The sequence below is a fragment of the Apteryx rowi genome, unplaced genomic scaffold (assembly GCF_003343035.1).
Source record: "Apteryx rowi isolate R43461 unplaced genomic scaffold, aptRow1 scaffold_289, whole genome shotgun sequence".
Classification (NCBI taxonomy): domain Eukaryota; kingdom Metazoa; phylum Chordata; class Aves; order Apterygiformes; family Apterygidae; genus Apteryx; species Apteryx rowi.
In genome coordinates, this window is record NW_020449296.1 from 935,856 (window position 1) to 948,401 (window position 12,546).

The following is a 12,546-nucleotide window of genomic DNA, read 5'->3' on the forward strand; positions in this document are numbered from 1 at the left end:
ACACTGAAGGAGGGGGATCATCTCTGTTTTCCAGCCCTGACAGCTGGGGGTAACTAGTGTCAACATGCAGCTAGTCTGCATGAAAAGCCCTCTTGCATGAGTGTCACAGTCCAGCCCCAAAGCACRTATTCACTTAATTATTTTGATTTAGAAACATGAAAGGGGAGAGGGGAAAAAGACAAAACGAAAACAGCAGCTTAGGTCATCTCTGACCTCTTTAAAGGCAGACAACAACACTCCCTAGCCAAAACAGTGTAGTAACAGCAACAAGTCAACCCAGCACCAAGGCGTTTGCCCACAAGGTCTTGCACCAATTAAGCTTTAATCCTGCAAAGCCTCACACATCTCTTAAATCAYACACAGAGGCCAACCCTGCTGGACCCAGGAGCACGAGGAAGAAAGAGCGTGTGTATGGCTTTGCAGCACAGACACCGAGGACTGTAAACTGGAGAGACTTTGTGCTGCACCCGACATGCAGCCAGGCGCAATGGAGCCCAAAGCATTACTGTAACCATCAGTGCCTTCGCCTAGAGCAGCAAATGTGCTTTTTGCGTTAGACAAACAAATTATCGGTCATATCAGAAGATCTGTGCTCATTATCTAGCTCTTGTGGCTTGAGTTGCTCCCTCACAAGTGCATGCACTTTTTAAACGCTTTGAAAAAAGTCTCATGGCTCTGCATTATTAACAGAGAGAAGGAGCCAAACTCCACGGGCTAGAGGAAAGTCTCAGCGTCGCTGCTGCGGAGACACTTTCCCAGCAGCGACTTCCAAGCCTGGAGCACAATGCTCTTTAATTAGTGCCCAACCAACGAGCTCTGCCAGTGCCCTCCGTGGGACCGCGTCCAAAGCCCAGGCCAGGCCGTGGGGAGAAGCTAAACAAAGCAGAACCRCAAGCCCCCAGCCCACCCCCCAAAGACTTACAAAATATAAACAAGGCAAACTCCACTGGGCACCTGATTGAGAAGCCCTCATTTGCAAAGCRCCAGGAAATAATTAAAAAGTTTTCCCAGAGCTTAAAAGGAGGGAAACGGACCGTTTRTCACACCGGCAGCGCATGGCGTGATGCAATTTATCACGCTTGTCAGGTGTCAGCCACTGAAAAAATCTAACTCCGGCTGCCCCAAGCTGAACACATGCAACGCACCATGCCTTGAAACACTCCACCAGGCATCCCGGAGCTGACAAGCAACCATCAAGGAAGAAGAGAGGGGGCTCCTCCCCACCCAGCCTCCCCTCCTCCTTCTGCAATGCCAGCACTTTCCTTAAAAAGGCTGGAAATTGCAGATAGAAACTCAGACGAGGCCAGGTTGGAAGCAAACGGTGAGGCTGGTTTGTTCCTGCCTGGGATCCCTCTCCTGCAGGCAGGGAAACAGTGGAGATGGGACCTTAGCGCCAGGCACCCTTCAGGGACATCCTCTGGTCAAGGTGTAAAGATGCAACTCTCGCAGGGGCAAGGAAGGACTGAGGCGTTATGTGGGGGACAACAGACCAACTCCTCAGGTCTCGGCTGAGACACATCCCTGGAGACCTGCTCATRCCAAGAGCAGCGATGTCCCCTTCCACCTCTCCATGTCCCTTCAGCCTGTCCCAACAGGACAAACCACCCCGCTACGGGGTCCATGAGGCCAGCTTTTCCCATGGGAGTTGGATCTGCCTTTCAAGAGCCTGTGCAAAAACTCCAAGTCAGGGTCAAGCTCAGGGTTTGGAGGTGTTCAGCATGCCCAAAGCAGGTCTCCCACAGAAGAGCCTGGCTCAGAGCAAGAGCTACAACCCAGCCACACAGGTGGGAGATGTGTAGGCTGGACTACACCAAAAACAGGGGACAACCCCAACCATAGCTGGTGCAGGTTCACCGCAGAGCTATTTGTTGGCTATTGTTTTGGCTATTTTCTGAGCAGCAAGCTGAGTTATGAGGGACTGGCAACTGTCATAATGCAAAAGCACTAGTTGTTTAAACAGGTCCCATTCCTGCAAAACCCTGAAGACCAGCACCTACCACAGGCTGCAGCTTGCTTTGCAGTGAGGTTATGGTCTGCCAGGACCCAAACGAAGCTATTGGAAACAGGAGACGTTTAGCCAGGATCCCGCTGGGACTGTTCAAAGTATGAATCTGCTATAGCACAGCCACTGGCACCCAAATGTCCCTGCACCACTGATCCTTGAAGGCACGTGAGAACATGCACAAATGCCCCCAAAAGACAACAGGCAGCTCTGAAGAAGCTGGCTCCCATATCAGAGCTGCTGGGCCATGATGGCACATGATTCCCCATCCCCGAGATTAACCTGGCCCTACATGGACACCCCTTGCCACAAGGCTTGGCAGCTTCCAGCCCGCATGGGGCATCTGTACACTACAGCAAAGGCTGATGGATTACTGAGCCACCTCTTGCAAAAGGAAAAAAAAATAGCACAGAGCATTTGCCAAAAATCTTTTTCCCCAGTGACAGCGTAAATCAGGGATACTTCAATCAGGGATTGATGAGTTTTACTTGTGTCAACAGCAAAACATGCCAAGGCCCATGTTTTCCCAGCGGCAAGCCAAGCCTTGCAAGAGCTGGAGAGGAGGTTTTTGTCCTCATAGGGGCTTAAAGGAGTGCAGTTCCTGCTCTGGGAGCAGAACTCAATTCAGCTCTTGAAGACTTGAACTGTGACCGGCACCTCAACGCACACGCTATATATAATACACCCACGCAGCAGCATTTTTCAGAGGCTCACAGCTTGGCGCGGGGGTAGGTGGATTTGTGGCGTCAGCAGCAAGCAGATCCCCGACACCTGGCCGAAAACGTTGCTGACAACTATCAGACCCCGGTCTCACAGCGCAAAGGTACCAGATTTTCTTCAGCAAAACAACCACAAGAGGTTTTTTCAAGCCGGAGAGAAAATAATGCCTTTTTCTCCCCCAAACCACATTCTGAGAGCGGCTTAAAACCCTTTTCGCTAAAATTTTCCAAAAAAATTCAGCCGGAGGCAGAGACATGCAAAGTTTCAGTCCAAATGGTTAAAGGCTGGCATAGTTTCAAGCAACTGAAGACAGGGTCTTATAATCAGAAGTGTCAGGCGACCTTAATTATATTATTTCCTGAAGGAAATAGTTTTCCCTGCCGAAGTCCAGAAGTTATTAAAAAAAAAGAAATTGACCTCACTGGAACTGATCAACATGGAGACAAGAAGCCTGTGATGGATTTTTAAGGCAGTCAGTTCATGCATCTATAATTTGGGGGGGGGGTCCCAGATTTTAGAGGACAGGTGCTCAGCATTTCTGGAAGAACCTGCTCCATGGAGACCTCCGTGGCCGGGAGCCAGCAAGCAGAGCCCCCCCAGCTCCGTCCGGCCTCCCCAAGCCCCCCGGGCGCTCAGGCAGGGGTGCCAAGCGCGCTCGCCCAGACTGCCCGAGGGTGCTTGCCTGCGCCTGCATCGATCGCCAGCGAAGAAAAACTGCCGTCTCCTTTGTAGCTGTCAGGAGCACACAGGCTTTTTGTCCGTCTCTTCCTCCGCGCCCATAAATAAAAGTGACAGCAACTTTATTTAGGACTTCTTCCAGTTAAGAGAGGGGAAAAGAAAAAGAAAATAAGAGTGAAAAATGAATAGTAGCTCAGTGGCGAAGGCAAGGGAGGGCGGGAAGGATCCTGCAGGACTTGGCTCGGGCAGCCCTCGCTGCAGCAGGGCACTGGCCTCTCCGCCGCCTTTCCAGGGTCGTCGCACAACTGGCGGAAACCCCATCCCAAAGCTCGCTGCCTCCCCCAGCCCTGCGTCTCGTTTCCTCAGGATATCRGGATAAAAGCCCTGAACAGCCAAAAGGAGAAAGTCACCTGTTCTCCTCCACACAGGCGCAAAGCTCGTGCTCGTCACGCCACCGACAGCCCCCAAAACACAGCTTTTCCCCGTGCAGCTTGCAARCATGCAGGGTCCCCACCAGCGCCTGGGACTGCAGGAGGTCCCRGCTGCTGAGACAGCGACCTCCGAGGAGCCTTTTGTGGCTGAGGAAAGAGCTCCTTTCTTTAAAAAGCGTGAAAAGAAACTCAGAGCAAGAGAGGAGAAATGTGCACTGGGACAGAGCTGAGCGAGCTGGCTCCAAGCAACGCTCGGGCGCTGCGGAGCACTCAGCCGAGACTACGGTGTCAAAGGTGTGATTTTGGAAGCAGGTCTCGCCCAGCTCCCGACAACATCTCCCAGCAGTACAGCACCTCGTGTATCACAACAGTATTGCAACAGACCAAACACACAAGCTTCTGCTCCAGCCTTCATCCTGCTCATATCACGGCTAAGCTGGAGTTAGGGCACACTCAGGAATCCAGCCTTTTATTTCTCTACATGCTTGTAACAAGGAGGATTCATCACAGCAACATGGACTGCAGGGCTCAAGCAGTTTGGACTATGGGGCCAGCTCACAGATGAGGTTTTGGAGCAGAAAGCACAGAACAGTTCATCGCAAGACAATCTCTGCTTGTCCTGAGCAAGGCAAAAGCGCCACTGGCTCCAAACCTGTAAAAGGCACACCATCCTGGCAGGAGGGAGACACTGAATTTGGGCATGTGGAAGAGCTTAGGCCACCCTGGCCCAGCACTCCCACCAGCTGAACACGCACCCAGGCTATACAGATGGGCGCAGGACAATCTTGTGGGAAGAGACCCGTGGTCTGCAGTGACAGACACTTCACAGCCATAGCACAGGGGAGGCTCCCCAGGGACAGAGGCTCTGAGTGACCTCACGGGTTTCTTCCATCACTGCTTTCTTCGTCCCATGAGTCAGAGATTAACGACAGGCCATTTGTCAGCAACGGTGGCATCATCGCCAATCTCATTTCTGAGCAGACATCTGACCTCGCTTGCATCCCCGAGACCTGTGTTACCACATGATTCAGCCAGCCTCCTGACAGCTCCCAGGGGACATTAGCCTCAGTCCACCAAGGCAGCAGGAGATCGAGCTGCTAAACAAGCTGCTTCTGACTTGGGATGCACATGAACCCCTCAGCTGTGGGACGAGGGTGGTGAGGGGTCTCAGGGTCAGCTGCCTGCTCTACCTTCCTCCCAGCTTGCACTGAAGTAAGCAAAGTACTGAGCATGGTCTCCCATGCTCAGCAAGGAATTAGATTATGAGATCAGTCCCCAAACAGGAAGACCCAGGGTAAAGCAGACATGCCCTAAAGAGGCTCATTTCCACTAACTTGCACCATCTTATGCTTTGGCCCAGTCTATTCCACTCTAAGAGACTCCACACTACCAAGCCAGCTTGGGGGCTTCAATTTGCAGTACCAGCTGTAGCATCCAGACCTTCTCCACAGACAGCCATAACCCAGGCTGAATTTCAACCCAGTTCTGCTCAACTGGGAGATCAGTTAATATCCAGACACAGATACACTCCTGCATATCTCTGAAGGGAGCTGGTACTTGTGTTCTGCAGAGTAGGCTAGCGATGCCATGGGGCAGGCACCCCTCTCCCCCAAACCAGAATATGTTGCTTATTTGCAGCATATTTGCTTTGCACAGAGGAAACAYGTACAGGACATCTCCCACATGAGAGGGCCACAATGAGAGACAAGACACCCAGCAGGACAGCTCTTCAGCTGCACTGAGTCAAGCCCATCATATGCTCCCATGCTTCTCCTAAAAGGAAGGAATTAAAACAGCGTGGGACTGGAAAAGATGCACTTAGTTAAGATGATGTCTAGCAACAATGATTTCTTCATTAGAATAATGTGCCCAGAAAGCTTCATAAAAGGAGATATCACGTGACTGAAAGCTCTCCAGACCCTCATTTCACAGACCCAAAACACCAACCAAAAGTCTCTTGTAACAGCCAACTCTCAACTATTTAAAGTTGTTTTTTTCCTTCTCCTGAGGAGCTTTTGGGTTTGCAATTGAAACTACAATTCTTCTTAGTTTCTGGAGAAAAAAACATTTTTCATTAACTTGAAGCAAATGGCATTTTTGCTTGTCAAAAACATTTGACACAATTCTGACAGACTCAGAAGATGAATAAGAGATTTAAACCCTTCTGCTTCAGAGCAGAAGAAAAAGCTGTCATCAGTCCCATCATCCCTCCTCTCCTGCAGACCACGCTCCCCACTCCAGCCCAGGGCTTCCAGGATGGCTCCCCAGGGCTGAGGGCAGGAGGGACGATAAACCCAGACCAGCCACACCGGTCTGTTCACACAAGGGAAATCCCGGATTACTAGCCAAGGGCATGGCCAGTCCTCCCAGCCTGTGTTATCTTACTGCAGCCTCCAAGTCTGGGCCAGACTCCTCCCAGCTAAACCAGCAAATAGATGGATCCTGGCAGCAGGGATGCAAGCTGCATTGATCACCTCGCTCTCCAGGCACCATCCGTATCCGATAACGGCATCGACCGGGAGGCTCTGGATGCTTTATTTCCTTGGCCACCCTGGCATCTGTGCTGCGGATTAGCAGCTGTCAAGCTCCCTTCACCATCAGGTGTGGCAGCAACGCAGCTACAGACACCGTGGAGAAACACAGAATGGTGTCAAAACCCATTTCAAAATCCTTCTATCCTATTCAATCCAGAAAGACTTATCTGCATGGATTTATACTGTTTGCCCCAATATTTAGCTAGCGAGCCGGCTAATCTGCGTGCAAGGAAAACCCTGGTGGCTTAGAGTCTGAGCGATCTACATCATTCATCATTTAGATTAGCTATTGTCTTAATCCTCTTTAAACTACTGTATAATACATAAGGGGAATGGATGTCCTATACGCCTGGGATATATAAACCCCCTCCAGGATGAAGCTCAAACTTGGGCAGAAGCAAGAATGACAGATGTTACTGTGTCACAGAAGAAAAAGGAAACCTGTTGCACCTCCTGACAGCTGATTTGACTTCCCTTGCTCTCTCCACCCCAAGCAGCTTTAATTAGTTCCCAGCCAGCTTCTGCACATCTTCCTAAAGCAAAACACAGCTCCCTTGCACTATCCCCTCATTGCCATCTCTTTAATCATCCAGCAAGTCCGGGAGACCCCAAGGTAGCATCAGTCCATGAAAGGTGGCCTTCCTAAAGCTGAGCCCAGAGGACTAAGCAACTCTAAACCCTGGGAGCTGGGACATCTCTTGCAAGCAGGAGCCACAGATATTACTCTGTTTTAGGAAAAGCAACAGCTCCACACAGCCCAGCATCACTCCACAGGCCCCGTCTCATGAACAGACAGGCTCAGGTCAAGGATTAAACTCTCCCGCTGTCGGGGCTTTGCTATCTTGGATCACGCCGTGCATCTCTGCGGCGCCCGGTGGGAGGATGAACAAAGAGCAGGTTCCTTTATGGAAACAGCAAAGAGATTGGGGGAGAGAAGGAGGGGGGGGGGTGCAACAAGGCAGGAGCAAATGAGGCTTTAGTTCACTGCCTGCCAGAGCTGAGGGAGCTAATAAACAGACAGATGAGAGCTAAATTGTCTTCTGAACCTCTGTATCAGTATTCACATTACAGAGGCTGCTTCCAGCAATTCCAGCGTATTAATAATAAATGCTACATAATTACAGCAGGCTTGCTTTTGTCCTCTTCCTGTTTTCTGTCAATGCCTGCTTAACTCTGTGCAGCCCACAGCCGGCTCTCCACGGGCACCAGCCCCTCTGCCGGTTAGCGCAGCCCTGGCACTGGAGCTGCCGAAGCCRGCACGGCACATCCGCCCCGACCTCCCTGCTGGGCTGGACGGAGCCCTGGCCGCAGCCCGGCCCCAGCTCCTTGCCCTTCCGGGGAGGCGAGGGAAAGCCCAGCTGCCGACACAAGTACAGAGCGATCACCTCTGCTTGTCAGAGCCGTGCCGAAGTTGCCGCGGGGTGTGATAAAAGAGCATTTGGGGCCTTGGTGCCAGCCACGGGGCTGGGATGAGTTAGGAACTGCACAAACACCGTCTCCAAAGCACAGAGGAGCACTGAGTCACAGACAGCTTCTTAAAAGCAAGCAGGGTTTATGAGTGCTCGCGGTTTTTATCTCCTCTGGATTTGCAGCTGGAGCTGCCTTCTCTTCAGATGCTTTTCGGGACATTTCTGCTCCATCCTTGYACTGCCCTGGTCCATCCCACAGCCCATGGGAAGCCTCCCCGCTAGCCACAGCTGCTGCACCCGCTTTTATGTGATGTCTGTCATGACCATTCCCCGGGATGCTCTTGGAGAGCTATAACCCAGCTCCGCTGCAGGAGGCACCACACACCACAGAGAGCTGGCAGTGGGCTCTAGGGCACCCTGGGGAGGTGGCGAGTCTGGGAGGACCGAGGAGATTCCCTGCAGGTCTGGCACCTGGGCCAGGAAGGGCAAAGTTTTCACATAATCAAGTTCCAGACAAAAACAGCCACCGTTTGCGCAGCCTGCAAACACCTAATGCTGCCACCTCCCTCTCTGCAGCACTTGCACTGCTAAGACCCCCGATCAAGCTGCTTTTCCAGGCTATCCTTCTCCCTAGACAAACTATATCAAAAGACCACTTGATCCAATCATCCGATCATTTCTGGAGCCAATGCAAATAGGAGTTAAAGACCCTCTGTCACTTTTTTCCATAAATTAGAAGTGTTTCACCCAMTCTAGCTGCAGACTGACCCTTGGAGCCTGGCTTCACTTCCCCACAGAGCTAACTCTGAGAGCATTTCTTCCTCAGTCCCAGAGCAACAAAACTCTGGAAAAGGGCCCGCTTCAGCCATGCAATAGCTGTGCTTGTTTATAGTGGAGCACAAGTCTAATGCACACCTTTAAGACTAGCTCTCTCTTTCCCCRGCCTCTCAGGGAGGCTGCCATGCCCCTTAGCAATAGTAGAGAACAAATACCTCAAATGGGATTTCTGCAAGAATCCAGCACACCAGATGAAATGTGCCTGCCTTCCAGCAGAAATTAACTCAGCTTCTGCCCCTGCTTACAGATCTTTCTAGACAGGAGACCCACCGGAAAGCACATGAATGCCAAGCAACTCAGATGCAAACCTTTACCTTTGCAAAAAGAGCATCAGATGTTAAGGGAACACTCAGCCTGGACAGCTGAGCACTGAGAATTTTTGAAATAGAAAGAAATAAAARAACCCTTAAACCCAGCTGCATCACTTGCACACTAGGAAGACATCGCTGGAGTGATATGAGGCCAGCAATCCCTTAGACACTGGTGTGTCCCATGCAGCCTGGGACATGCATGGRGTCCCCCAGTGCTGTCATCTTTCCCCCACTCTGCAATCATTTCCATGCTGCACATATCCATTTAGCATTTTCTGTATCATGCTTTCTCCTCTGCAAGGTGAAACCTTGAAATGTGTTTCTCCCTGAACACATTATATTCACTCTGCTTGCAGTTTTCACAGAAAATGAAGCAGCAACTGGTTGTTTAGGCAAAAAGGCTGGAGAAAAAGGCATGAAGCTCTTCTTTATCCTACAGTGGCTAGCACGTGCACTGAGAAAAACAAGAGCAACGGACCGCGCAGGGGGTAAAAGGAGGAATATGCAGGGGCAGGAGTCCTCTGGGGTGCTCACACAGAGCAGACAGAGAAAGGACAGAGCAGAACGGTTAGTAGGAAAGAGGGATCATAATCACATCACACACCTCCTTGCAGGACAATACACCTCTTTCAGCCAGAAGGCTACCTTGAGAGGCAACACAGCTAGTAGTTAAGGTACCCATGGGGAAGCCAGGAAGCCTGAGGTCACCCTTAATGGGTGGCCCTGGGCCAGACACATCTCCATGGGCTGCCTTCCTCTCCTCACTCGTTGCCATCCTTGGCAGGGCAACTACAATTTCTTCACTACAGAGACTGTTGCTCCTATGCAAAAAGCACTCAGCAGGCTGGAGACTGCAGACACTGCTGCGAACTGGTGCTGTCATGTTGCAGCCTGGAAAAAAGCAATAAGCCATATGGAAAGGGGAAGGGAAACCCACTGAGAGGTGGAAAGAAGATAGCAAGTTGGAGCTGCAGAAAGAAGTTGCCAAGCAGCCCCGCTGCTCCAGGACGCAGCCCCGTCCAGTGCGCAGCCTGCGTCACTGGAAKAGTTCCCACACGCAGAGGGAAGAGAGGCCCTGCCAGCCCCTTGCAGCACCCACGGACGCCTTCCACATGCAGGGAGCGCGACTGCTGCGCTGGCTCTTACAGCAGCATTGCAGGTGCGGAGGACAGGAGAAGCGCCTAGACTGCTCCACTTGCCCCTCGTGCAGTACACCAGGCAAAGCCCAAAGCCACCCAGCAAAGGATCCCTGCATCATGCTGCCATAAATTAAAGCAAGATTTGCCCCAGGATGAGTATAGCAGGGGATCAGCCAGCACTCCAGGCATCCAGGTCCCCAGGCTCATCTCCGAGACAGCCTGCATCACCTGCCAGGGCTGGCTCCCTGTGCTCCAGCCAACCTCCAAACCCACTCCCCAAATCTCAGCATTCTCCAGGCATCATGCAACACCCCCAGACCCCAGCTAGCACAAGAGCAGTGTCAGAGGGGCTGAGCCCATAAGCTGAAGAGGAAGAAAAATGAAAGATTGCTGCATCCTTCAGCATAACTGGAAGCCTGCAGCCCCAGGCAGGGTTGGGCGTGCTGCGTGCTAAGGTAGAGGGGATGGAGCTGGCCACTGACAGGGAGACTAAGGGACCAAAACTCAGCCCTGAGCTTCCCAGGGAGTAAGGGCTCTTCCAGAGACACAGCTGAAGACTCTGCCCACCATATGGCAACTTCATATCTGAGATCCTGGGTCTGTTGTCCAACACCCTGACACGTGCCACAAATCCCCCCTCCTCTCCTGCAGACCAGCTGAGCACACATAGCCAGAGCTTCCTTGCAATAATTAGTTCCTGCTTGAAACTAGGGTAAACAGCACTGGTCCAGACAGGGAACTCAATGAAATGGGAACCATCAAATGCAGGGACTCCCAGTACCTGCTTCTGGTGGCCAAATCCTGCAGGCAGCATGGCCGGATGCACATGAGGATCAGCCACTGCTGAGTGACACAGCGCACACACACTCTGCAAGCACAGTGCTTTGTAGGAGCTCCTCTCCCAAAACAGAGGGGAGGCAGCCAGGCTCATCTGTGCCACTCCCCAGGAGCGCTGGGGGGACAGGTCCCATACCCAGTGCCCCAGAGGGTAGATATCAGAGAAATGGGGACTGGAAGGACTCGGCACCCCTCTCCTGCACAGGGATCCCAGGCTGTGATCTGGGAGGCAGGACTGGCAGCAGCTCATCACCAGTTGATTGCAGCACATCATAGACCATGAGCCTCCTGTGTCGGCTCCTTCCATGAGTCTTCCCCCCAAAAAATGAAGGCAAATTCTTAATTACAAATTAAGTCATTAATTGATAATATGCTCTATTAGCTTTAGCAGAAATGAGAGCAAAGCTCTGCCCCACACACCAAGACTGTGGAGGYGGCTATAGAGCAAATCCTCCTGTCATGCTGAGTGGGGCCAAGGGAACCGCAGCCAGGCAAACCTGGGGCACCAACAGAGAAATAAGATGCTGGATGCAGCGGGACACCCAGGCACTTCAGGTCATGCCCAAGGCTGCTTCTCTCCAGCAGAGCCCAGGGAAGAGCCGAGGACAGGCAGCCCCGACAGCAGCAGCCAGGCAGCACAGCCCCACAAGCCTCCTCGAGCCAGACCCAGCAGGCTCCGGCAAGCAGTATCAGCTAACCTGACATCGCATTACAAGCRGCCAGAGCTTCCCAGGAAAGCTGCTGTGGATGCAGGCACACTGCTTCCAGCTCGAGCTGTGCAGTCCAGCTCTGGGATTGCTGAATACTTCCCGTCTCCCAGCCCTCTCCTGCCACCAGCCACTGTGAGAACCGGAGGTTTCCAGCAGCCTCCCCTCGGCTGACAGTCAGACCCAAGCGCAAACCTGAAGTCAGCAGCTGCAAAATGCAGCAGTCGCCTCCATCCGCCTTTTTCCCCCCAGCACAGCAATCGAGGGGGACAGCCTTTCCCAGGGGCTCCCCCAGTAACGAGCTTCTTGCTTGGGAGAGATGAACAGTTTCCCCATACCACGTACCACAGCCCCTAAAGGCTTGCATTGCAACAAGTCCCTGGGATTCAGCTTCATCCTGTGCAGACTCGTGCACCCTGCAGAAGGAGGGGTGACAGCAAAGGGCAGGATTAGACCCTGCCAGACAGGCACAGAAGAGCAGGTCAGCTCTCAGGCACAAGAAGAGAGTCAGCTGCGATCCTAGAGCTGAAGCGTTCCCTCCTGATACAAGCTTCTCAGCTCTGCCCTTGGCAAAACTCAGAAAAAGAGTGGCAGAATTTCCTCCTCTCAAAGCCCAAGGAAGAGAAAAGCTCTGCTACAAACATTGCATCCCTTTACCCCATCTGGCCCGCAGCTTTGAAGCATATGCAAAGCTCCTTCTTTGCACAAGGAAACAGCACTTGCTTGCACTGCATAGAGCTGCCTCATGCAAGGACTCRGCAGGAGCTGGACAGGTTCTGATTGATTCAGACTTCAAAGCAGCCGAGTGCCAAGGCCTCCATCCCCACTCTTGCACCGTTGCTTTCCCAGGGCAGCTCCATTACACCCAACACATTACATGGAGCACAAGTCACAAGCAAGTGCCGGAAGACTTGGTGAGAGTGGGCGCTGTGCAAGCAGAA

At 52.3% G+C, this 12,546-nt stretch overlaps 1 protein-coding gene across 2 annotated transcripts in view; it reads right to left on the reverse strand.

Annotated features, from left to right (window-relative positions):
• The window catches only part of CNTFR (ciliary neurotrophic factor receptor), a 235,976-nt gene that overhangs the window by 181,882 nt on the left and 41,548 nt on the right, over window positions 1-12,546 (reverse strand). The window contains exon 5 of one of the 2 annotated variants that reach the window (XM_026069197.1): window positions 1,495-1,503. The exons of the other annotated variant lie outside the window; for it this stretch is intronic. Coding sequence (XP_025924982.1) covers window positions 1,495-1,503 — 9 coding nt within the window. The remainder of the gene's footprint in view (window positions 1-1,494; window positions 1,504-12,546) is intronic. 2 annotated transcript variants of the gene reach the window in all.